This window comes from Electrona antarctica, assembly GCF_951216825.1.
Source record: "Electrona antarctica genome assembly, chromosome: 7".
In the NCBI taxonomy this organism is placed as follows: Eukaryota; Metazoa; Chordata; class Actinopteri; order Myctophiformes; family Myctophidae; genus Electrona; species Electrona antarctica.
In genome coordinates this window covers 34,162,638-34,189,716 of record NC_136812.1, presented here as the reverse complement: position 1 = coordinate 34,189,716, position 27,079 = coordinate 34,162,638, and the positions used below count along the sequence as shown (strand labels likewise).

The 27,079-nt window shown below is 43.6% G+C and overlaps 1 protein-coding gene across 4 annotated transcripts in view; it reads right to left on the bottom strand.

Moving 5' to 3' along the window:
* Positions 1-27,079, bottom strand: part of kif1aa (kinesin family member 1Aa) — a 63,013-nt gene that overhangs the window by 6,623 nt on the left and 29,311 nt on the right. The window contains exons 17-43 of one of the 4 annotated variants that reach the window (XM_079506582.1): positions 25,561-25,640; positions 23,947-24,053; positions 23,767-23,847; positions 23,398-23,578; positions 22,955-23,027; positions 22,504-22,597; positions 22,259-22,407; positions 21,802-21,980; positions 21,390-21,527; positions 15,525-15,643; positions 15,336-15,421; positions 14,782-14,911; positions 14,057-14,219; positions 13,467-13,557; positions 13,250-13,368; positions 13,038-13,093; positions 12,299-12,505; positions 10,184-10,292; positions 9,870-9,936; positions 9,681-9,765; positions 9,302-9,407; positions 7,683-7,709; positions 2,697-2,811; positions 2,449-2,582; positions 1,829-1,890; positions 975-1,120; positions 407-592 (exon numbers count right to left, since the gene is read on the bottom strand). In XM_079506582.1, the coding sequence (XP_079362708.1) occupies positions 407-592; positions 975-1,120; positions 1,829-1,890; positions 2,449-2,582; positions 2,697-2,811; positions 7,683-7,709; positions 9,302-9,407; positions 9,681-9,765; positions 9,870-9,936; positions 10,184-10,292; positions 12,299-12,505; positions 13,038-13,093; positions 13,250-13,368; positions 13,467-13,557; positions 14,057-14,219; positions 14,782-14,911; positions 15,336-15,421; positions 15,525-15,643; positions 21,390-21,527; positions 21,802-21,980; positions 22,259-22,407; positions 22,504-22,597; positions 22,955-23,027; positions 23,398-23,578; positions 23,767-23,847; positions 23,947-24,053; positions 25,561-25,640 (3,090 nt within the window). The remainder of the gene's footprint in view (positions 1-406; positions 593-974; positions 1,121-1,828; positions 1,891-2,448; positions 2,583-2,696; positions 2,812-7,682; positions 7,710-9,301; positions 9,408-9,680; positions 9,766-9,869; positions 9,937-10,183; positions 10,293-12,298; positions 12,506-13,037; positions 13,094-13,249; positions 13,369-13,466; positions 13,558-14,056; positions 14,220-14,781; positions 14,912-15,335; positions 15,422-15,524; positions 15,644-21,389; positions 21,528-21,801; positions 21,981-22,258; positions 22,408-22,503; positions 22,598-22,954; positions 23,028-23,397; positions 23,579-23,766; positions 23,848-23,946; positions 24,054-25,560; positions 25,641-27,079) is intronic. The other 3 variants (XM_079506583.1, XM_079506584.1, XM_079506585.1) reach the window with 3 other exon arrangements.

Below are 27,079 nucleotides of genomic sequence, written 5' to 3'. Positions count from 1 at the left end.
GGTACAGAAGACAGAGCTTTAACAGACATTTAACAATAATAACACACCCCTTTAACACACCCATAATTTTAGACATATCATATGTACAGATGTATATGAAATGTATACAGATAATGCTGTTGTTGTCGGGCAGAATTTTTTATGTTTTTGTTTTCATGAATGAATGCCCCATTTCGTTGAACAAGAGTGTTACACAAAAGTAGCTACAGGCTCACAACGTGTGGTATCACACATAAAAGTGAAAGAGGTTAAGTGACTAAATTATAACTACACTGAATCCATTGTTTCTCCTTTCCTGAAATGTAACGGTTTTGGACATACAAGGTTTCCACCCGACAGTGACGAAACCCTACCTTAGAACATGATCGTGTTAAAAACTGTTTTTCAACAAAAGTGATGTGATCACCTTGGTAGCTAACTCCCTCTGTCTGTCGGTGATGGTTTCAGGGCTGAGGTCCTGGCTGCCGTCAGCCAGGGGCTGAGGAGAATCGTTTCTCTCCTCCTCCACACTGGTCAGCATGGACTCCTGGCTCAACAGCAGTGTGGACTCTAGCTTCTCCCTAAGCAGGAGGTAATGTCTGGTCTTCTCCACCTGGGAGAATAGGGGGTCATGTTTAGGGCTAGAAGAGAGGGAGTTCCTTAGTGCATCAAACAATTTCAGGTCCTGTGCATCACAAAAGGACAAAAGCAACGAAGCACTGGAGCATCATAGACAGTGGTCAATAAAAATAAAATACAAATCTTCACTTTCCTACATTACCAAATGCATGGTCTCTATTTTCGCTATTTTTGAGGGCCCTCCTATATACAGGTTTAATGTTTGTTTTAAGTTCAATGTTTGTTTTAAAAACGCCATTGACAATGAAGAGAGGTTTAATGTTTGTTTTTAGTTCAATGTTTGTTTTAAAAACGCCATTGACAATGAAGGGAAAATGTACGTCATTTTGGTTGATATCATTGCCTGGTTGTCTCACCTCTTGCAGGAGGCTCAGTTTCTCCAGATCCCACTGGTGGTCCAGAATGAGGCTGTCACTGCGAGGCCTCCAACCTGCCAGGTTCTCCTCGCCGCGAACGTAGGCCACAGAGGTGTCCAGCACCCGCCTGCGTCTCCTCTGCATACCTGGGATCAGGACAGGATGGCCAGAGGATGAGTATCTCAAATAGCCATAGTATCTTGAATGGGCACTTCACCGATTTTGCAGCCGGATCCCGTTTTGTTGAAGTTGAGGACATAATAAACATGATGTTGGGGTGTGTTTTGTGTTTTTCCTCCAACTCTGTGACACCACACACTGGATCAGTGGAACACTAACGGCCTGTGATTCCTGTGGTTCCAGCCAGACGGGCAAGTCTGTGGTTACGTCCTTGAGTTCCCATTAAAACAGGATTTGGGTGCAAAATCGGTGAAGTGCCCCTTTCAAGTAGTAGTTCATCCAAATAATGACTTTATACAGCTTTTGTCCCCACACGTCATTGTCCCCACACGTCTCAATATTTGCCATTGACAATGAAAGGAGAAATTAGGTCAAATGTCCGCCAAATATGACGTAAATTTGTACGATGACAAGAGCGCCCCTCACTTCACATGGGTGTGATTTCTTCAAATAGGCTACACACCGCATGAAGCCTTGAATTCATGGAGATTTTTTTGTTTTTGTCGCATTCCTAAGCCAGTAATTTGAAGACTGGCAGACTCTCTGGTCTCCTTCTGGCATTCCTACTGGAATGCGACAAAAACAAAAACATCTCAGAGGCTTCATGGGGTGTGTAATTAAGTGACCTAGTCCTTTAATGCATCGATTTCTACAAGCATCTTTTTTGTTCCTACCTGGGCTTCCTGCTTCTGCCAGGTGAGAAAGGCTGACCTCATATACTCCTGTCACACGGTTTCTGAAAGAAGAACAACATTTCCATAAACCAGTGGTTCTCAAACCTAACCTCGCATCACCAGGCTTTCCACCTCAGAGGAAAGCCTGGTCTGTGTTCCGAAATCTCTGTGTCACTGATTTGTAGTCATCAGGCAGGAAACCCCAAGGCGGAATAAGAAGTACCCATTCATAGTACTGATTCGTCCTTATGGTTTCCTGCCAGATGACTACAATTAATTGACTACAACATGACGAAAGTTTACATCCGCTCCTGACCGGATCATAAACCCGAAATGGAATGCTGCCCAGGCTATCTCAAACCCCAATCTACTCTGTAATGTCCTCAGTGTTCATTTAACTCGTGTACACATTTCTACACACATTTTTCTTTTTTTTAAATCAGAGAAGAAATTTGGAGCTGATGGGTCCAGTGGTTTGTGGGATTAGGCACGGAAAGGCAGACACACAGGGCGAAAACATAATTTAGCCCCATCTCAGTTACAGAGAGAGAAACATGCAGTAGAACACAAAATGTTAGCGTTTAAAAAAATGTCTTCAGGATTGGAAACTTCAAACTCACCCTTCCGCTCCCCGCAGGCTTCCGGTGCCAAAGAGGTTGCGGATGGAACGCGAGGCGGTGAGTTTAGCATCTCGGGAGTAAAACACCATGCAGACATCTTTGGTTATAACTGCCGGCTGTGTGCACTTCTCCATCTGAAAGTGATGAATACAAAAAGCGAGGATTATTTAACACATTCATGTGCCCCCCACCAACAAAAAAGGGGCTCAGCCCCTGTCCTCCTCCGCCCATATCTGTGAGCATGTTACCTCTAGGTAGGCCGAGAGGGTCATGTAGATCTTCTCCCCGCCCGGAGTGACACGGTTCAGCAGCAGGGAGTTGTGCATGGAGCTGTCCCACGCCGCCTCAAAGCGGTAGAAGGTCCTGGAGTTGTCCAATGAGGGAGCAGGCAAGCACACTCAATTAAAAGACAAAAATACTCGGATAAAGCCAGATAAGGGATTTGAACACCTAGACTCGGCGGTGGTGGGCAAGTACTTTACCACTGCACCACCCGAGCACCCTTAATAGACCTTTTATAATCAACTAAATTGATTAGTCGGATCAACCACTTAAACCTGTATTATACTTTATTGTACAATGGTGGTGTACAAAAAATCTACAATCTCACAACATGTGTTGTAAGATGTATAATAAGATAAGTTAGCGATTGTCATTAGAGTCAACTTAGGCAGCCATACTGTACAGTAGTGGTTCTCCTTAATGCTGGGTTCTAAATAAAAACAATGAAAGCTCTCAGATTGGTGTCCCAGAGATAAACATTGTATCAAAGGGTCCGACATTAGTCCGACAACACCGTCGCTCCCGACATGCGTTACCCGTTACAAATCACCCGTGGCTCCCGACATGCGTTTGCCGGTTACAAATCAACCGTGCTGCGGGTTACAAATCACCCGTGGCGTCCACGTGCGGTTAGGGTTAGTGCGGTTAGTGTTTGGGTAGGGTGTCGGACTAATGACTGTCGGACTCTATATCGGAACAAAATGAATGCCTGCACCCTGTATCAAATGGGGATCCGTGGCCTAATGCATGTCAAACTGTGGGTCCCACAAATTAAAACGATGTACAGTATGTTAAACATGTGGCATACATTCCTGAAATTGTCAGTGTGACAAAAGGGGCGACGATGAAATGTTCGGCATGCAACAGATCACTCTAGAGCAGTGGTTCTGAAAGTGGGGTCCGGGGACTCCCCGGGGTCCTGAGAAGGGTTCCAGGAGGTCCGGGGACTCCCCGGGGTCCTGAGGAGGGTTCCAGGGGGTCCATCATTGGCTAGATCGTCTATTTTCAAATAGCCAATGATGGACCCTCTGGTCTTCTAGATTCTAGAAGATTGGTCTGCTATAAAAAAAAAAAGTAGAATCTAAATTTGGAATATTTTTGAAATGTTTTAAAAACACAAATCTTATATCAGGGTCCCTGGTACAAAATCTTTCGCAGCCAATTACATTTGGTGGTCCTCAACTAGCCTGACATGGCCAGACTAATATCACTGCATATATCTATTTTGTTTTAGCTCTGCCAGATTTGTCTGCTTTCCAGGCTAGTCCTAAAAATGAAACTGTTTGAGAATCACTGCTCGAGAGTCGATGCATGGACAAAACGCCACAGAAAACAGTTAGAAGAGATGAGTTGAGTTGACTTTAGTAGAAGACAAAAGGGAGATGAGACACCGAGGGATAGGGTTAACCTATGGTCAACTCCCAAGGAAATACTATGACAAGGTAGAACTCGGCAAAAGAATAAAATAAGTGAGCTGTGGGAAGGAAGTGTGTTGTGGTTGTGAGCTTTGTGGCTGGGACGGTTCAGTTTATTTTTGGATCGGTCATTCATAAAGGCCAAGAGCCATTCAAACCAAACACGACAACTACTGTATAACTGTAATTATAATTATGTGAGCAACCACACTGAAGAACGAAAACAATCTGTTAACAGTGGCTAGAACACCAATAACGCAGTCCAGCTGTGTCAGAGCCCACACTGAGGGAGAGATATATTTCCGCCTCTGCGGTGCTGAAAGATGCATGCAATAGGATAAATGGATAATCTGATTATTAATTATTAGGAGATAGTTGTAGCCTACCTGAGGTAATGCCAGCTAGCCTACCAGATACCTGGTGAAACCGATTACCTCCCAGATGGCCTTCTGGCGGATTTTGATTGGCTGTCAATGTTTCTAGCGTTCATAAAAGTGATCCAAACAATATCGTTACGCCTATCGTTGTCATCATAGTTCGGTTACAACCATTTTTAAAGTAGTTATAGTTATCCTTATATCGTGCTTGGTGGAAACAGCGGTCAACTCTCCTTTTCTTTCCACATGTTGTGGCTGGTGCATTGTAAAGATATCTTATGCAGGCCTAAATCCTACAGTATAGCTAGACACACAATGCACCTTTCTGGCACTTCTCTCTCTTCTCGCTCACTGCATACATTGATAGACACATGTATTTTCCCCCCTGAACGAGCAATCACACCCTGAAACCAGCTCTGGCCTTACATCTGAGTCTGACATGAAAAATAAGGATAATCATGCAGCGAATATGAAAGGAACCTCATGTTTCTGTAAGTCATAAAAAAGAGGCTGAAAAAAAAGGAGTGCTCATGAGGTTCAGATGTTGAAGCCCGCTGGCCTTGGCCTGAAGTGACCTTGTGGGAAAGCAAACAATGTGCTGCCCAGAGGGAGGAGTACGGTAAGGCACTACTTCTCAACGTGGGGTCTGGGGACCATCAGGGTTCCAAATGGACCCTAACGGGTGTGTAACTCTGAGAGTGTACAAATGGAACCAAATGGACCCTAACGGGTGTGTAACTCTGAGAGTGCACAAAAGGAACCAAATGGACCCTAACGGGTGTGTAACTCTGAGTGTACAAATGGAACCAAATGGACCCTAACGGGTGTGTAACTCTGAGTGTACAAATGGAACCAAATGGACCCTAACGGGTGTGTAACTCTGAGTGTACAAATGGAACCAAATGGACCCTAACGGGTGTGTAACTCTGAGAGTGTACAAATGGAACCAAATGGATACATCATTTTACAGTGTAGATCGGGGTCAGAGATAAAACTGGGGGTGCTTGAAATAAAGTAAAAAAAAAGATTGAGAATCACTGAAGTAAACTATAAACCCCAATCTACACTGAAGGATCCTCAGTGTTAATTTAAATGTGTACAAATGTGGACACTGAATACCGAAAGTGTAATATTTACTAGAATATTACAGTATTTGTTTTTCCTTCATATCCTGCTTTTCCTTTGACAGAATGTGCATTTGTGCACTTTCAGAGTTACAGACCCGCAAGGGTCCATTTAGACCGCTGGTGGTCCCCAGGCCCCACGTTGAGAACAAGTGTGGTAACTGCGGTAAGGAGGTACTGACTGGAACCCATAGTGAAGGCAGCTCAGGGCTGCTCCGTGGCAGAGTGACCTGTAACAGGGGAAACTTCAGTCTCTGCTTTTCAACTAGGTGCTTTACACATGCACACACATGACCCGGGCACACATGTGCGTACACACATACACACACTCGGCAGCAGAGGCCTGTTCGCTCACACTACACTAGGAAGCAATTTTTTCCCCTTTTCCCCACACTTACATGATTCTCCTCTTTTCTTTTTATGAGCTCCTTTTAAAGTGTAAAAGCCAGGTTTGAAGTCATGCTTGCTGGCAGAGCATGTGAGGAAACATTTGTTTCTGCCGTTTGGCCCCGTTTCACCAAGGCATAAATGAGATTTAAAAATGTTCACAGCATAGCAGCAGGTTTGGGGTTTAGGGAAAATGCTACTGCTGACGTAATGGTTTCATGGATTACATTTTAATGTTTGGGACTAGGGACACCTTGCCAGCGGATACTGTAAATGACGCGTTCTCTCAGAACATCACTTGAGTTAATAGCGGACAACTGGTGTTCCTGTTCCCCAGAGATGTTCCAGATATCTGTGATGGGAAGAACATTGTGTCATGGGCCCATGGGAGGGGAGAAACCAATCACTGGACCTTGCCTGACATGAAAAATCAATTACATTAGAGATTGCAGGGAAATATCAATGTCACTTTGCCTGGACAATCATCTTTTAATGTTTTAGAATGGTGGAATAACTTTGGAACATCTTTTCCTACTCAAAATTGGTAGAGTTTTTTCTTTCTTTTTTTTTAGATTTCAGGATGAATCAATGCTTTGGCTAAAGGCACCTCTGTCCCCTTGTGTCAAATAAACTAAAGATACATTGTGAAGAACGAACCACCACTGCCCTCTAGTGGGAAGCAGTGCTCATTCCTTAACTCAGAGCTTAGTTCCAGGCAGCTATTACTCTAAAAACAATTCTTGTTTTAAGATATTTTACTGTATACATTTCTCTATGACGTTGTTAATGTAGTATTAGTGTACTTATAATAAAGTAATAAATGTATTCCCTCTGTGCGTAAATTAACATCTGTGAAAACCAAGGTCAACTCAGGCAGAATAATGAATTGGTAAGGTGTTAGCCAGTAGGAATGGTGAAGAGATCCCAAAATGTAATCTATTTTCGAACTATAAGTTCACAACGTGCCACGATACAACACGTTGTCAGCTTGTAGACCAGCTTTCTTGTCTCCACGGCACCATTGTATGACAAAGTACTCTATATTACAGGGCTTAAGCGGTTAATCAGACTAATCAATTTAGTAGTACATGAGAAATTTGAAACATTATCACAAAGAATCCTGCTTCTCGATTATTCAATGAACTTACATGGGCCAGATTAAATCGGTTACACATTCTAAAAATCGGTATATATATTTAATTGCCCAGTCCTAGTCTGTGTTATGGATAGACCCGTCAGCAGCTACTGATGAGCGTGATACTGGCCCAGCGACACCTCCAGCAGTGACACAGCCCAACATACTCCACTGTCACCAAGTAAAGCCAGCCATGCAGTACCTGTCCACCCTCAGCCTCAAGCCCTTACAACTACAACAACAACAAACACTCAAACACACATCCAGCTCAGTAGGAGGAGGGGGGGGGGCATGCGTAACGACATCCCACGCTTCTGGCGAGGAGGAGGAAACAGACAGACGGACAGACAAGCGAGAGAATAGCAGCAACGGAAGTGAAAAGTACAAGGCGAGGGGGAGAAGAAAGCAACAGGGGGTTTACAGAGAATGAGTGACAGGGTACAGGGCACACTGAATATGAAATGAGAATGTGTCTAAATCAACAGAATCGGAGCAAAGGGGAAATAATATATACCTAGGCATGTCCGAATCAAGAAACTGTCTGCAAAAACACAAAACAACATGTGGACTGTTAGTTAGTGGACTGGAGGGAGGAAAAGAACGTCAGCAATCCGCATTTACCTGACTCTGGGTTAAAATGTAATTATTAGGCTTTATTTTAGAGAGGGGAAGGTTATCAGCAAAACAGCATAATTAAAGCAATGACATAATAACAGCAGGTCACAAAATTAAATGTAAATTAAAAACAAACAAAAAATAGGAACAAGGGGGAACTTAATACAAGCAGGTTTAGCTTTCCATACACTACTGTGAATGATTCCTGAAAATACTGTGATTCCCTTTTGATGACAGCAAAAGAGCAACACACAACAAGTAATAAAATGTAATATGTTAAAACCTAAGATTCATTAAATGTAAAATGCTAAAACAATGCATTGCAATGCAGTAAATGCATTCATGGTGCCAGTGTATTATGATCATGTTAATGATACGTGGCTATTCTAGGTAAGGTTAATATTAGTAACATACAGTATGCCAGTGTACTGTGAACGGTGGTTTAGAAATGAGCTATACTATATGTAAACTTAATAATGTATTATATATTTACAGTATTATAAAGCAAAATCCTACAGGCACTTCTCATTACGGTGATGATTATGTCCTATTCGTGCTCAACGGGACCTCATATATACAGTACTGCAGCTACTTTCAAGTTGGTGCGTTTATAATACTACTTGCACTTATATTCACTATTTATTAGGATAAATCAAATTAAACATGCATTTGTTGGTTATATACTGCACAGTAATGAAGTCCAGTTCAGGATATGTAATTATGTGCAACTACTATACAGCATGCAGTGAGTGAGAGTTTCCTCAGGTGAAGTTTGTGGCATGGTGCTGGTCAGTCCATGGCTTAGTAGGGTTAATCAGGCTGCTGAGTTGGTGAACAGGATGAGATGCAACAGGAAGGTGCAGTGACATTTAAACACTCAAAGCACAGGAGGGTCCAAACAGCCAGTATAAGGGTATAGCATCTTAACAAACAATTAAACAGCCTTTAAGTACAAAGACTTATGACAATACTCAGCTGAAGTATTCTAATTCACAGGGGCTTTGATCTTGGTCGTCTCACATATGCCGTCTTAACCTCTCTCGACAGATCAAAGTAGATTGCATTTTTGCAAAGCAGCTAATGTTTCGGTGATGAGGGATGGGTCGTTAAAAGATGGTTAAGCCAAAGTAATACACATGAAAAAAATGTATTGGCTGTGGTTTGTTATATATAACGTTCAATATGCACTTCTTTCTGGGCATGCAATCTTCTGACCCATACATACTGTAGCTGTTTTCACTAAACCATGCATCTGCATGGGTGCCACGGTCCAGTGCAGGAGCTGTCACTCAGAGAAATGCTAGGGTGGGGTTTCTGTGACCGTTGAATGATTTAGCACGGCATGCTCTCTTTCAAATTCAGCACAGCTGCTGTAGGCGTAGATAGAATGACCAAACATCTCTGTGGCCATCGCTGCTTTGAATTCCGTCTAGCAACCGGATAAATTCAAAAGCAATAGGAAGGTCACCATACAGAGTGTTCTTCAGTTGTAGCTCACTGTTTCCTAGCAGTACGTACCTGTCGTCTTGCGTGGGCCTGACATACCCGACAGAGTGGATGTTTAGAGACAAGATGTTGGGGTCGATGATCGTCTCGTCAGCCTCCGGGGTGCTGCGGAGACGCCCTGCCAAAAGGAACAACAGAGCTTTTAGATGTTTTTTTTTAAATATTTTTGGGGCTTTTTCTGCTGTTATTGATAGAGACAGTAGACTGACAGGAAATGGGGAGTGACACGAAGCAAAGAGTCAAACCCACGACACACTGTCAGGCGGCATTAGCAGCCTATTCCCCTGACGGCTACACAAGCCGTCCGAGCCCCAACAGAGCTTTTAACCTTTAAAGCTATACCACTGCATGGAACCTAGTTTTTCATGGAAAATAATCAAAACAAACATACCCACGACGAGCTCGCGGACATCCTTCCATTCAATGTCACCTCCTGACTCATGTACAATAGTGACAGCGATTCTTCTCTGGAGGCCCTATGGAGTGTGATAGATAGATGGATGGATGGGGATCAACTGAGAGCATTGACTTATATTGTTTTAATCCAGCAGCAGTCCACTCACAGTGTTTGTCTGCCTACCTGGTGCAGTAGAAATGTGCCATGGCAGGGCATGCCTGCCCTGTGGTCCACTGCTGCAGGGATATAGCTGTGGAAGGACACACACACATCTCTCATTGATCACACGCCCAGTGCATTTATGAACGTTATCAATATCCTCCTGAGACAACATGTAATGTGATAGCTGTTCATGAAATATTCAATTTAATGGAGAAAACTACTCTTAAGCCAATCGATTCCAAACATCTGCTTAATGAAACTGAACTGTGCCATTGGATGAGCGATATATTAATCCTTTCCCTGGATTTAGCTAGGGGGTGACATGGGATACTCACTCTCCATTGGCCTCCAGCTCGCAGATCTCGAAGAGGACCATGAGGTCGTACTTGCAGTGGCACGGACCAGACGAGGGGCGGGTCAACGTTGTTAGCTTGGTGGCGGGTACTGGGTTTCAGAAGGAGACGGAAATGGTTAGATGTCAAGATATACAGTATGGTTGAGGAAAGTACTACAGACTATAGGCCACTGGTTCTCAAAGCGGGACCCAGGGACCCCAGGGGTCCTTGAGAGGGTTCCAGGGGGTCCCAAGCTAAATTATTGATAATTAGGAACCAAATTAATCCTTGAGATTTTGTAACTCAGAGTGTACAGTTGGTTCCATTTGTACACTCTCAGAGTTAGGGGGGTCCTTGAAAGTAAATTGTTTGAGAACCACTGCTATAGGCTACTGGCTGGCTAGAACAGGGGGAAGGTTGAGACCAGCTCTGGCCAGACAAAGGACAGAGAAAAGGCCGAAGACCAGAGAGATGAAGGGAGAGAGGAAGCACTCAGACCTGTGGAAGGAGGAACTCTCTACCAGCTGGTTTAACATCAGTCAAAGGAAAATACCATGCAGGTTGATACAGTACTGTATGTCACTGTTTCCTGTGGAAATAGGCTTATGATTTCTGTTAAAAATGAAATACACCATGGAATGTGTGGTGAATTTTGGTTGATTTATTCCCCCCCCCCCCCTTATTCTACGAGGGTTTCAGGGTTGTTTTGATACAACAGTAGAGTTTTGAAGGAATGGTATTTCCCTTGAATATCTTCACAGTTTGCACAGTAACAGCACGGTTCTGCAAACACACCGTGACAACAAGATGGACACACTACACAGTATCTCCATAGAACTATGGAGATACTAGTTCTCAACCTAGAGTCTGGGGACCCCTAGATGACCTTGAGTGGGTTCCAGGGGGTCCCCAGCTAACTGATCAATAGATAGGAACCAATTGGACCTTTATGGGTCTGTCTGTGACTCCAAATGGAACCAAATGGACTCTTTTGTTCCATTTCTACAGTCACAGAGTTAAATTAACACTTTTTTACAGTTCATGTAGATTGAGGTCCTAGAGATACAGTGAAAGTCATTAAAGACACGCATGTCCTAATGCATGATCAAACTACTTGATATTAAGAACCATTTCTCTACAGGAGTCAAAGCGAGAGTCAGTGTGACTGAGATAAAAACACTCCCATGTAGACATGGTGCTAAGGCTGTGTGTCCAGCTAGTCCACCAAAGCGTTTCTTCCCAGCTCTAAACGCCAAGGTGCTCACCCAAAAAAACACTTCCAAACACCCCAGCTGAGAATACTTAAACTCTCAGTGAGCAGATAAAAAATAAGCTACCACATGAACGCATGTGTGGCGTAAACACATGGCGCTCCCATTGAAAACAATTGAAAACATACGCTGTGTTCAGGAAAAAGAGCTTTGGTGGACATGGCCCCTTAAGCAAAAAAAAGGTAGAACTCACACATAATACAATAACTTAACCAGTGCTTCCTGTACTACATAATATTCATTGTGACCACTAGCAGAAAAACCAGGTGGAACTGCAGGGAAACTTAACCACACAAGTAGGAGTGGGCACACAAGTACACAAGAGAACCAATCCAACGTTAGAATCCCCCAAAGCCAAGCTTCTTCTTTTTATATCAGCTTCCTTCTGGAATAGATCCATCACATTTCTGATCTACATTGGTCAGTAAGTGAAATTTACAGATATTAAAATTGAAAACTTTAAGTTGTAAAGCAAATTTTCTAAATAAGTCAGTGGGTCTGTGCTATTGTTGTGCGTCAGGGCAGGTGTTCTACCCTATTGTAGTGGTTCTTAAAGTGGGGTTCTGGTGAGGGGGTTCCAGGGGGTCCCCAGCTAATTTAATGATCAGTTAATGATAAAAAGTCAGGACCCAAATGGACCATTACAGGTCCTTAACTCAGAGAGTGTAAAAATGTAACCAATTTTGTACACTCACAGAGTTACGGTGGTCTGTGGTCCTAATGCTGCATAGCACACTGGGGGGGGGGGGGGGGGTGAGAACCACTGTCCGACTTGCACAGCCTGATATAAAAAGAGCTTTCCGTTGTGGGGGGATTCGTGTGGATTTAGCCCTAGTCAACCAACCCGGCTTCTGGGCTTTAATAACGGAACAGATAGAGATGGGCGGAGCCGTGAGCTGTGCCTGCTCCTCCAGGAAGGAGGCGGCCAGGCCAGCGGCAGACAGGGCGTGGCCTGACAGCGAGTCCACCAGTGCCCCGTTGAACACGTCCGGGACCAGGTACCGGATCAGATCCAGTGCTTTGTCCTGCTCCGGCAGGCTGTCAGAGTCCGCTGATTCACAGCCAACAACATGAAGTTATGATGACATGGACTTACAGACACACATGACATGACTTAGACTTAGATTTATACCCGTTGCGAGCCAGTGTAGCACGCAGAAAATTGAAGGGCTATAGATCTGCTATTTTCTAGATCAGCTTGATGTGGTTCCCAACCTTCTTTGGATCAGGGCCCACTTGAAAATGTTAAAGGGGATGGCGGCCCATCCATCTGACCACTTAACAGTCATTAAACTGTTAAGAGTTAAGTGGTCAGATCGGTGAGCCCTGTGCATTATTATTATTAAAATAATCACTGTTCTAGATAGGCTGTATTCTAGATTGGCAAATTTTGGCGTATGACACTGGCACGGAAACAAAGTATAAATTAGGCTTTTTATTACAGACACATGGCTACAAACAACTCACCGTGGCATGCAAGGCAAAGGTGAAAACCTGTCCTGAAGTGCCACTACAGAATAAGCATGGAGCATCATTTTTAACTAATGGGATTTTGTTCACTCTGCTAATGTTAATATATTTACCAGGTTTTGACAGGGGCATCACTTTTGGGAATTGTCTTCTGCAGGGACGTAGGGGGCTGTTTGGACAAACAACATTGAAGCAACATGTCATCAAAACGTTACAAGTAGGGCATTCATTTATGAAAAAACTAAACATAACAAGGTTAAATCTGGAGATACAAGGTTTCTGCCCGACAGCAATGACATCCTGGATGTCTCAGCCGTCCTCGTACCTCATGACGTCTTTACAGAGCTGAGGGAAGGGCTGTTTCTGGTAGTGACCAAACACCTCGAACACAATGGGCTGGGTCCTGATGTACTCAACGAAGGATTTAGTGACTTCCACAGAGATCTAGGAAACCAAGGAAGGAAGGAGTGGTTCAAGTACTGCCAAATACCACACACTGTGTATTATATGAATGTAGTTTAATGTAGTTTAGTAGCGCTTACATTCTGCACATGGTAGAAGCCGAGAGGCGGGCCACGGCCTGTGTTTTTCAAGGGTTCGGTGGAGAAGGCTTCATCGTGGCGGTGGATGAAACTAAATTCAGAGAAAGAGAGATGACTTAAAATAATGACCACATCAAAAAGTAATGTAGCATCACAATGGTCAATAACAATATATAGGGACATACTATAGTTAGTGTTAGCCACACACATACTGTAGTGCTCAGACCCAGCCAGACACTACTGCATATAACAGCGCTGCATTATCTCATGCAGATCGGCTACTTTGCCGTTTGTGAGGACGCACACATGGGCGTGCGACACACGTTATTACGCGGCGGAGCCGCAGAGAAAATTGTTATTATGAGAGCCGGCTTGGCTTTTTTGGCACATTATATTTCCCCTCTGCGTGCGTATTGTGCGTGCGTGAGAAATGGGAGGTGTGGCGTGGTGCGTGGTAAAAGGTCAAATTGCGTGACTGTCACTCTCAAAGCGTGAGAGTTGGCAGCACTGGTGTTATGGCATTTAGTGATGTGTAAATCTCAATTTAGTCAACTAAAATTGTTATAGTGGTGCAATTGGCACCTACTTACTTGAACTGGCAGAATATGTCTGCGTATTCTGCAGAGATGCTGGACGCCTGCAGCACAGTGACTCTGAAGGTGAAAACATTGCCGATCCTCAGGTGATCAATGGCGCCATCTAGAGGACCTTCCAAACTAGCCTTCAGTGGCATCTCTGCCTCTTCTGCACCAGCTGTGAGGGATTAGAGGGGTTAAAAACAGATACTACACAATACTAGTACAAAACCTGTACATGCTCGCACAAATGCTCACACTCGTATAGGTAGCCACTAGGAATGGGCGATTAACCGACATTATATCAAAACCGACATTTAATTAGTACCAATAACTCATGTAGGTTAATCAAATAATTGAGAAGCAGGTTTTATATATATTTAATCAATTAAATTGATTAGTCTGATTAACCACAATCTTTAAGCTCACAACATGTCACATCGCGACGTGTTGTGAGCTTATAGATCTCCTATTTTCAATATTTTTCCCCATTAAATAATCGGTCAGTAATCGCAATCAAGGCTAAAAGTTTGTGAGATCCTGGAGAATTGTTTTTTAAGTGCACTGTAATTCATTCCAGGTAAAGGGATCGCTAAAACCGAAGGCTGTTTTACCTAGCTTGGTGTAGACCTTAATTGGGGACCAATAATGGGTACATAATTGTACACCATTAAATAACAAAACCCCACATGGCATATTAAAACGAGCCCAAGATACACACAGAATAAAGTTACCCGCACATGTGTTGTTGTTAACCTCATCGGCCGATGGTCCCATCTCTGCGCTCTGCCCCTCGCCCTCCACGAAGCGAAGCTCCTCCTGAGACACGCCCATACGGGACATGCCAACGGGGGACGACTCTGCTTGGAACTGGAAGGTCAAAGTGCCATGGAACGTTTGTAAAGGTAGGCCAAGTTAGAGTGCAGGGTTTCGGCTCATTTAGGCAAGTTCAATTCAAGACCTTTTAGGACCTTTTAATGCCACTCTTTTGTAATATACATGTACTTTACTTGAGTATTTGTATTTTGCTTGACTTTCACTCTACTACATTTCAAAGACTGAAATTGTAATTTTGACTACAGCAGTATAGCAATGCATTGACAAAAAAGTAGTTTGCACTTTTTGAATATATATATATTTTTTAACATGCCCTTTTGAATACTAAAAGCAAGTACTCCAGTACTTTAACTCAAGTGCAAGTTTGACTTAGCAACTACACCACTTGTAGTTGAGGTACAATTTGAGAAGGAGTATTTACTGGGGTTGAGTACTTTGTCCATCACTGCCCCCTCACCTTCTCAAACTGCTGGTCCTCGAATGTGATCTTGGCCGTGCCCGACTGCCTGACCCCTGAGCCGTAGTCTGGTGCCTCCTCATCGGCTGGAGGGAAACACAAAGCACCTTCACTTCACTTCCTCAAGAAGTCACACACAGTCTGGATCTCTCTCACAAGATTCAACAAGATTGCCACTCCGGGCCTTACCTGATATGGCCTGCACTGCCACCCGGAGGAAGCCCTTCACCTCGCCTTTCTCGCTGACGATGGCCACTCGATGAACCAGAGGCACTGGGTACAGCAGGTTACTCAGGTAAACAAAGGCCCTTGAAAGACAGAGAGAGAAAGGAGGGGAGAGCGAGAGAGAGCGAGATAGGAGAAGGATTAGAGACACCACAGGCGTGGGGACGGACAAGACTGACAGAAGGTCGGTGGACTGAACAAACGGAACACAGAGCCGCAAAGCAACCAAACAGAAGCTGGGACTGCTCTCGCGACGGCCATGGCTGCCCTTTACTATAGCTTGCTGTGCTTGTGTATTGGGAGGAGGTATTATGATTAGGACAATGCATTAATGTAGTGGTTAATGTGTTTTTGCTGATGAAAGCTTGGTGAGGCTAAGGAGGAGCTAGCTCCATCTGTGACATCCCTCTTTGCTGTAGCTCTGGGATTTGGTCACCTACAGTAGCATTGCCATCCAGAGTTGGGTCTGCTGGGCAAGGGTTATATTTATATTTGCGTTGTATTTTTAGCCAATTTTCCATCAAGTTAGTGAAATGTTCTGTAGTATGTCTGTTGTAATAACATGGTGGTAAAATGATATTCTCCTGTGAAACCACTGTTTAAATTAGGGTTTTAACTGCCTGTGCAGAATTTAACACAGAAGCGTGTTTGGGACCGGCTACTGATGTAACTGGCTTCCGTGTTAAATACATTACATTTTCTGATCTGATTTTGGAAAATAGATCAAAATGTTATGTTTTGCCTGACAACCCCAATTCTGGATGTTTTGCCTGACAACCCCAATTCTGGATGGTAACGCTACAGTATGTGACAGCAGATGCTACAGCAAAGAGTGAGGTCACAGTTGGGGCTAAGGAAGAGCAGTGTGCAAAGTTGCAGGTGGGGGCATGAGGGCGGTGGCGTGGGGTCTACCTGGAACGAGAAGACGGGACATTAACTCAGTAATTTGCCTAAGAATAAAGGCTTAGAGGTCGATTCATGTCTCGTGTTGACTGATTGACAAATAACACTGCTTGTGTTCACATCATGGGAACTAGCCTCTACTGTGTAGTAGAGTTGTACAACGGACACTAGTTCACACTTCACACCTGTAGACATGTCTGTACTCTGTTCTTGGGCTGTAATTGAAAATACTTCACCAAATGCTTATCCTAATCCTGGTAATAAATTGAGAATTAGTAATGACTTGCTGTTGTAGCCAATGAATGTGGGCTAGTCTTTCTTAGAACTGTCACCTTTCTTTGTTTGTGAAAACCGTTATAAAATATTTGTTCTTGCAGTCACATACCACATTTCTCAAGAGCCAATGGGATTGGGGTAACATTTAAGGGTACAGGAGTGGTTAAAAAAAAGGTAACAGCTTATGACAAGATTGGTGAGGTGCAAAGAAGGCATGCTCAGGACAAAAAGGTGAACGTAAATGCTCTGGGCATCTTGACTCAAAGGAATCAATGCAAAAGAAACATAAATCATCATACGAAACATGGCTCAGCTTGAACCAACACTGCCAACAGCTGGACATACTGTATGCTACACCAAACTAAAAAGAAAACAACGACAAAAAAACCAAAGGATGACACCAGAAATCAAAGCCCATCTCCTGGGTTTAGTTTGTGCAAAGGACGGGTGCTAGTTCATCAGATGTATTCAAGTAAAATTTGACAAAAAAAAAGATCAAAATAAAAAGAACTGTGCTCTGGCATGCCTAAAAGAGACAGCTGCGGTGGAAACCAGCTCTTTCATCTTGGTATTTTGAGTCTTCCTTCATCACCGCTTTTCACAGAAATCATTTTCAGACTCTTTCATACATACATCAGTTGATGGCCAAGGCATGGCGAGAACATTTGGCCATGGGTTTGCTGTGTTACGTAAAACCTGAATCTACTCCATGAGACATGTCAGTGCCTTGGCTAGCAAAGTGTCTCCTTTAAAAATAAAAAAGACACTATTCTGCATCTAGACATGCAGTATATATACACAAAAGTGAGACACACATCTCAAGCAGCCGTTGAGCATCAACATTGCTTGGAATTCTATCAAAGAAAGTGATATGAATTGACCCATTCCACCCACAGCATGATTGAGAAGTTGTGTGAAAGGCAAGGGGACCTTTCTTCAAGTACAAAAATACGATAAGATAAAACATGGTCATAAAAGTCCTGAAATGTCTACCAGCTTCAACTCATTACAGTCCAGAGTCCAGAAACAATGTGGGAGATTGATCCATGAATTCACAAGTTGTTGACATGACATTCATTCCTCAACATTATGAGAACGTTTGACAGTAATGTGAGGAATGGTTATCTAGAGCAGCTAGTGGGAATGGATCGAGGGCCTGCGTGACTTTAAAGGACCATACCAGCATCAATACATGTAATTGTCTATTCACAGCTTTAGCCATACACAAAATATAGACCATTTTCCTTTTAATGTCTTAATTTTTAGATTTTGCGTTTGTTTGCATGATCAAGCCAATGGCTTCCTCGAAAATCAAACAAAACACAATTGTGCTTTGGAAAATGGTCAGGAGTAATGTCTGTGAGTCATAGTCATATGGACTAAACATGACAGACCAGAAGTATGGTCCATTAATGTCGAAGCGTTTACAAAATGAATTCTGTAGATGGGGAACGTTCGACATTACGTAGATCGAACCTGATGAAGCAGAGATTTGTTGAAATGCATAATGCATTGTTCACTCTCGGTTTTCAATGTCATTATTTAATAAATACTGTATGATTACTGGTGTGTGCTGGAGTACTGTTTTTTATTAATAACGTAGATGGTGTTTCTCACATCTCCATTAGATCTACCCAGCTAAAATAATGTCAACTCAAAAACAAAAACGCCTCTGTACTGCAGTTAAGGCCACAGTTTGAGGGCCCCAACAAAACAGGGAAAATGCTAAAAGCCAAAAGGTAATCAGGCAAGCCAGCTGAGACATAACAGACGTGGCAGTGGCAGCAGTAATGAAATCAAAATCCAGCATTGGAGTAGCCTGCCGTTCCATGTGCTTTCTCCACTCCAGGTTCTCCTGTGAGATTGATTATTATCTCCATGCATTAAGGTGAGTCTGAAGACATTTCTGAACCTGCAATGCATCCTCTGGGGTTTCCCCGTGTGTGAGATTGCATGTAAAGTCTAATACAGGAGGTGTCTCAGAGACTGTGTCTCAGCGTGAAAGAGCTAGTTTCCTCCACCAGCGCGCTCCTGAAACCTCACCAACCTTCCCACTACACTGAATATTGGCGAGCGGTCGTAAAAGGGGTCCTGGCCTTCGCTGGAACCACGGCAGAGCTCTCGCTCATCATCATCATCATCATCATCATCCTCTGCCCCGAGCTCCGAGTACGGGTCGTCCAAAAAGATATCATCGTCCAGGTCCTCCAACTCCTCCAACTCCTCCTCCTCCCCACGCCCCTCCCGACGCAAATCGACCAGCTCAGTAATTTCAGAGTTGGACAGGGTCGGGGAAGGGGTAGGGTCACTCATGCGCTCGCTCATGCATGTGTTGAATATTGGGTTGCTGGTGCAGCCAGAGACATGATGGGAACTCGATTAGTACAGTTCCATAGAAGCATACACTTGAATCAAGAGGGGGTGGATGGGACCAGATTTACAGGGCCTCTGGATAATATCTTGCTCCCTTTGAACCAAAACTGTCAGGTTTTCTTTTAAAATAAACGTGCTTTTGCAGCATATGGCACAGGTTAAGTGGGGCACCAATTATATATATATTGTAAAACCACTTTCAACCTGACATCCCTATTCTGTGCATGTCGTTATTGTCAAAATGTTTCTATAATAGATGATCTATAAGCTCATATCGGTCGTGAGTGACGTTGTGACAGTGACAATGTGTGTTTCATCTATCATTTCACTCATACAGAGATCTTTCTTTCTTTCTTTCTTTCTTTCTTTCTTTCTTTCTTTCTTTCTTTCTTTCTTTTAAAACCATTTTGCAATAGGGGACTTCCAAATGTGTCTTATTTGGGGGTCCTTCCTTAGTATGGAAAAGTATTGGTCATACAGTGTTGAGTGGGAGACAAGCTGCAACCTGCCCAGCAACATGATGCCCTTCTGTCAGGCTGCTTGCCCTTGCAGCTGGTAGGGTAGGGCTATCCCATGGTAAACATACATCCTTCCCAAGAGGTCAATTATATTTACTTACCATTACCAATGGAGCCATGTTATCTTTGAATGTATGTACAGTACATGTTGATTGTGTTAACACTTCTGCACCCATTACACCCGTAGGAGGCCGAAGACGTGTTGTGGACACATTTCAGGTCCTTTTTAATGATATAAAACGCAATGGCTAAAATATTTTTTTTGACCCGGACCTGTTTCCGCGCAGCCATTACTTTACTTTACAGCCCGACAAACCTCCCTATTTTCTCTGAATCTACGGCGCTGTCCGTAGTTTTGATCAGAACACCTAATTTCTGACTTCTTCATGGATCTCTGTTAGAATATTAACGCTTCTAAAGAGAGATCAGACTTACGCTGGCAATGTAGTAATGGAAGATTTCAGAGTAAAATCTCTCTCATCTGAATGGCACTGTAACACCTTTATTCTGAAAGAGTGTACAATCCACCCTGGCTTTCAGAAGACAAATAACAAACAATAACAATTTTCTTTTAGTGGGGTCATTTAGCAACATCTCTGTATGAGTGAAATGATAGATGAAACTCACATTATATGCTTGACAGCTGATTATACTTAATACAATTGTTGTTGCTTGATAAATGATGCCGAGTGAGCCCTTAATACAAATGGCAGTGCTTTTCAAATGTGCTGAAAATTGGTGAGGCAAGGGGATAGGTAGGAAGTGCAATGGTCCCAGCATGGGTTAAAGATATGAGAATCAATTCAGGAGAACACACAGAACAGCTTCCTTCAAGACCACAATTCATGTTAAATTCATTATAATTCTTCAGCATTCCTTAACGCCACACTGGGTAATTTGGCTGCACAGCCGTTCCACAACAGCAACATCACCAATGGGTTGCATTCTAAAAAGTCTGCATATTTTTAGCATGTCGTAAATTACAGGACCACAGTGGAAATCAATCAATCAGCCTGGATTAGCATGAATGATGCTGGGAAGCTGTGTGGACCTGTTTAGATGTTTCCCAGTAAAAATACTAAAACGTATCCATTTTTAACTCAGAGGAGGCTCAGAGTTCACTGAGGCCCCTTTTCCACCAGGGTTGAACCGGCCCGGTTCTTAGTCCATGAAGAGCCCCAAAATTGGAACGTTAATTACGAATTGAGTGGGGAAAAAACATACCTATATTAAATTGTTTATAGGATCAATATAAGTAAATTAATATATGATAACCCTTCCACAGGAGTAGCTTTTTCATATTTATCACACATTTTGTTATTTTCACCTACAGTATACGTGATAGGTGAATAGGTAAAAATGTAATTAATAGTTATCAACATGAAACTTAATTCCCCAGTTGATTACTTACACAAAGACAATGATTTATTGTATTAAGTTTTCTGAAATTGTACATTCTACTGTGGAAGAGTTATATATTAATTTACTTACCGGTATATTGACCCTATAAAAGTAAGTAAGTTAAGTTAATATAGGTATAGTTTTGCCCACTCAATTCATAGTTAACGTTCCAATTTTGGAGCTCTGGCTCACAGACTAAGAACCGGCCGGTTCAACCCTGGTGGAAAAGGGGCCTGAGAGGATTTGTGTATCAAAGTGAGGTTCAGGGACTCTCAGGGTTGAGAACCACCAGTGTACAGTGGTGTACAGTGGTGTACAGTGGTGTACAGTGCGGCCACTGGCCTCGGTCAGCATTTACCTGCCAACCAGACGGAACCAGGGGAAGCGGTCGTAGAAGGGGTCCCCTCCAGTCATCGCGCTGTCACTGTCCTCAGCGGCGTTGCCGGGAACCTCGGCCGCGCGGTCGTACATCTCTCTCATCAAGTCCAGACGATGCCTGAGAGGAGCAAGACGCAAATGTCACCACGCGAGGGGAACATGCATGCAGGACACCATGAATGTGAACAGTGTTTGTATGAAGAACTCACACAGTGAGTGTAGTGTGTGTGTGTGTGTGTGTGTGTGTGTGTGTGTGTGTGTGTGTGTGTGTGTGTGTGTGTGTGTGTGTGTGTGTGTGTGTGTGTGTGTAGTGTGTGTGTGTGTGTGTGTGTGTGTGTGTGTAAATAAAAGATGTCTTTAAACACCTGGATCACAGTAGATGCTCAAAGTACCTCAATTTGTCTAACGTCCAGTAGTGGGTGGCTCCGTTCTTCTGGTCCTGCACCTCCACAGCCACTATGGTCCGTGGGAAGTGTCTCATCTCTCTGTCCTTGGCTGCCTCCGGGGGCAGCATGTCCGGGGGCAGCGGCGAGTACAGCGTATCAGTGAGCAGTACAAACTGGAACTGAACCTGCAGTGAGGCGACAGAGGACAAGGTGTGGCGTCAGAGAGCTAATGCCTGTGGAGCGATCCTGTGTTGTCATCTTTCTAGTGCAGTGGTTCTAAAATATTTGAATTTCAAAGACCCAAATAACTGTCAGCGTTACAGACCTTTAAGGGTCAATTTACAACTGCCTACTCTAAAGGAACCTTGAGGGTTCCTGGACCACCACTGTTCTAGCGGTCTAATCAGAGACTGTGTCTTGGTCACTAGTAGGAACTAGTAGTACTAGTAGGTCAGTAACTTGCCTTCTTTTTGAGTTCCACACTGATGGCGTTGGCCTCCTTAAGGAAGATGGCATTGCCCCATAACAGGTCCCGCAGAGACGTGAACTGATAGCACCTCCACTTCCTGAAGCCCCAAACCGCAAGCTCCATTTCCCTCTCTGTCCACTGAACTGTGGGCCAAAGAAGAATATACAAGATGACCTATTCATCCACGTTTTTAGTGTAGATATATCCCATTATCAAGGTCCTTTTTTTGAATACTCTACCTTCCTCTTCAGGCTCCAGCTCGTCCTCAGTAGGCTCTGCGTTACAGCTTCTGTCCACCTGCTTCTGAAGAGCCTCCAGCTTGCTCTCATAATCCTATTGACAATCAATCATGCAATCACTAACGAGGACTGGCAAACAGGGTTGATCCATGTGTAACTGTGATGCACCACTGACCACCAAAACAGGTGATGTACAGTAACTGGGACAGGATCACTTCACCTGAGTAACCAGTAATCTCTTTTGTATTTAGCTCCAGACGTGACTACAACATTAAGCAGCAGAACAAAGGTGATCTGCTGTTTGTGCACACACACAGATTCTGTCTAAAAGTGGACACTGCACCATCTTTAACAATGCAGAGAAACACCACTGTAACTTAAAGACGATAACCTTACTGTATGTGAAAGTCTATAAATATGTTTGTTTGTTTGTCTGTTCAGTTTTGTTTACCAGTCTTTGCTTCTCCAGTAGGCTGTGGGTCTCTTCTCTCTCTTTGCGATACGTGTCCTCCAGTTCCTGCAGCCTGAAGACATTTAGAATCACGGATGATGAGATGAGACATGGCATGGCATCTCAAAGTTTACATTATGTTTGGCTTGCATTCCAGTGCCCTGAGGCTTCTGCATGGATTCTTGTCTTCCATTTCAAACTGGTTTCCAATCCCAGTGCAGTGGATTATTTGTATGGTGTGACAGCTATTAAGCCTTGGGTACTCGGGTAGTGATGACTGTGCTGGTTTCGTTTTCTCCTCCCCACCGTCTGTACCTCCATTATGTGGTTCTGTTCTACTTAATGACAAGTCTGTTTTATACTTGTCTGCCGACCGTGTCGGACGTTAAAAAATACCTACTTACAGTATGTGTTGTTGACTCAGAGTGTAAAAATGGAGGCACCTCTGGTCCATCTCTTGTTTCATGTCAATGCCTTGTTTGTCCAGCAGCTCTCGCTGGGCGAAGGCCCAGTCCACAGGCTCCACGGGGGTTTCGGGACAGGGGGCTCTCTCCCTCTCAGCCCTGGCCTGCTCGGGATGGTTGAAGCGGAACACGTGGCTCTTCCCCAGGATGATGCGATTTCCTGCAGGTTGAAGCCCAGAAATGGTCAAACATCAAAACGAGATTAAATATACATAAATTACAGAAAATGATGCCACGCCTTGTGAGACAAAAAAAGGAATTTGAGCTCGTGAAAAGGAAAGAGGGCACTATCACTACACTACACTTGTTACTGACTAGATCACAGAACAGCACAGAACAGTAATTGACCTGATTTGAGGACTGTGGGCTCTGTGACTCTCTTCCCATTGACGTAGGTCTCAGCGTCCTCGCAGGGCTCCAGGATGACTGCTTAGGAACACAGGTGGATGACATGAGGATGATGAGACCACACTTCCACACCAACCAACACTAACCTCCAATGTGCTGCAGATGTGAGCAGTAGCTTACTCTCTCCCATGGGACCAGTACTACTGGTGAAGGTGCAGTGTTCGTCCTTTATGAAATGTCCACTGAGGACTATGTCCTGACGGCTGGTGGCATCAACACGACCCACCCTGACAAAAGAAGATATTAATACTCCAGAGGTGTCATTTCAGAAAGAAATAGGGGGTGGCAAAATTAAGTTACAAAATAAGTCCTCCTTCTAAAATAGCGAAACAAACAATTTGTGTTTCGGGTAGATCAACTATACTTGTTTGGGATGGCGAAAAGAGAACATGTTTGCCTAGAATGACATTCCCAAAATAGGGATGCCACATTGAAAGTCGTTAATACATTTATGGTTGCCTACAATAAACGCTACATTATAACACATGTAAATGGCCAGGCATCGATTATGATGAAATCATATTAATCTGCAAAAACAATTCAGAATTGAGGACAATATACATAACATACAGTTGGAGGCCATCGATATTGTCCTTTTCTTTTTGCTGAGGTTTGCGTGATCTGCGCAAAAGGACAGTTAACCCATTTTGGGCGGGAACCCCTTTTGGTGTTTTTTTTTTTTTTTTTAAGATATTTTTTGCGGCTTACGCCTTTTATTGGTTTTTTGAAGGGACAGACAGTAGGCTGACAGGAAACGGGAGAGAGATGGGGGAAGACATGCAGTAAAGGCCGTGTCGGGCTCGGGAGTCGAACCCGCGGCACACTGCGACTGGATTACCAGTCGGGTGCCCAGACGGTTACGCCACCGCCTGGGCCCCTTTTGGTGTTTTAAACATTATGTTATAATTTAGCTATTGAAAAATAGCAGATCTACAAGCTCATAGCGCGCCACCGAGTGGCGCGCTACGAGCTTGTAGGTCTGCTATTTTTGAAAAATCGTGAAAATATTTCAGAAAACTGGAGGATTTAGAAGGATTTTTTTTTTAATTTTGAGGTCAGGCCTAAATGGGTCAAATGATAAGGGACAATATCGGTGGCACCCAACTGTAACTGAATTTGAGGTTAAATGTGAACACTAGGGGGTGGCAATTGCCATCCTCTGATGCCCCAAATGACACCCCTGTGAAGTGTGAATACCACATTATAGCATCACACACATTGACGCATGTGCCTGCTACAATAAATACTGCTATGTTTTGTTATTTAGAGTAGCCAATTGTTATTACCCCAGTGAGGAGCCTCCGTCCTACTACTCCCATTCAACCCCTGCTGACCGCAGGTACCACCCTAGCCCGTATGAGTTGGGCCAGTGCAGGGACAAACATCACCATCCCTGCCTGGCTTCCCTGCCCTAAACACAGCAATTGTGTTCATAGACGCTCTGCCAGACGCATGCACCGTAGTCGATTCGAACCCTATAGCCTACCCTTTTACCCTTGAGCCACACGAGAACCCAAATACCCCAAGTAGCCCAAATACTACTACTGTATGTTGAAAACCAAGGCATTTGCTGTGATAATATACTGTAGTAATTGAATAATCCCATCGGCAAAACTTTATTTTTTTCCCCCTTTGAATTGGCTGCAGAGTGAATCTGTCTTGAGAGATTAGTGCTGTGGTAACAATGTTCCAGCAGGGGGCGCCTGCGCAGGTTTTCAGGTTTTGAGGTCTTACCTGGTCATCCCATCTTTGATATAGTACAACAGGCACTCTGACATCAGAGGATCTTCATTGAGGTTCACCAGATGAGGAGTCTAATACAGAAGGTATGATTTAGTGTAAGTACCACTTTAGCCATTCAAATGCATTGACTTTTGTTGTTATACAGTATTTTCAATATAAGACACACACTGCAAAATCCTGAATGTGAATTGAACTCTCAGGGTGTAAAGGCCGTCTATGAGAAGGTCTGTGTGTGTCTGTGTGTCTGGACCCTATAGCAAACTGCTGGACCGATCAGCATTCTGCCAGTAGACCTCCACTATGCTCGTAGCAACAACAAAAAAAGTCCACATGTGCTTTATACTTTTGAGTGGTGCAAACCACTCCAACAACCAGCTTTGTCTGTACCCGTGTACCTGTACGTGTACCCGTGTACCTGTACGTGGTACCTGTACGTGGCCCCACGCACAGGTGAGCATGGTTGCTATGGTTAGTGTGTGACGTCACTGCACCACTCAGTTCACACGGGTGTGATTTTTTAAATAACTCCCAGATGTTTGAGGGGCGCTATAGCCCCTCCTATATACAGCTTTTTGTCTGTAACTCGTGTCACATTTGCCGTTGATAAGGAAAGAGAATTTACGTCATGTGTCTGAGCAAATCGGCTTTTTGGGCTAACACGAACATTAAATGCCAAATGACAATGATATGTGATTCTCGTTAATATTATTTGCGTCGGTATAACATGACCGAGAAGTGGTATAGTGTGGGGCATTGTTGCCTTATCTCAGTGACGTGAAAGAACTAGGGCATGTTGACAAATGAATTCATTTTATTGGATGACGTACGATGATCACACGGGTGTGATTTTTTAATTAACACTCAGGTTTTTGCTGTGTGGATACAATGGACAAAAACACATTTTCACAGCAACCCCTCACAGCCGAGAACAAGAAAAACAGATCAGTAGGATCATTAGCAATACTTAAAACCATGCAGACAGTATCGCCTCCCCATGAGCTAATGACTGTAACATCGTCTCCATCAAATAACATGTGCCTCTTGGCAAACATCCATTCATCGCTACAATAGGGGCACCACCGCTATCTCTTCACCACATCGTGTTTACATCCATTGCTGCCTGGCTGCAGTGGAAGTGTTTGCAGTGAATAATGAAGTGTATTTAACACAGCACTCAGTGAAAAGGAGAAACCCTTGACTGGACAGCCCTGGTTCACGTGCATGGCAACGTTCAGAGGCTACACTACAGTATGGTCTGTGTCTAAGCAGGGAGACAATTAACACAAATAATCGTAACCATATTAACCCGAAATCGTTAAAAAAATGTTCTAGATGTGTCTAAATTTGTCAAATCGTGATGCTGCAAGTTTTTTGCTTATGGATCAGCTATTTTCAATAGCTGAAGTCTAAAATAGGGGTTTAAGTGGTTAAATGTGATGTGTTTGTCTGTGTCTGCCTGCCTGCCTGCCTGTCTGTCTCTCTGTCTGTGTCTGTCTATTGTCAGGGATGT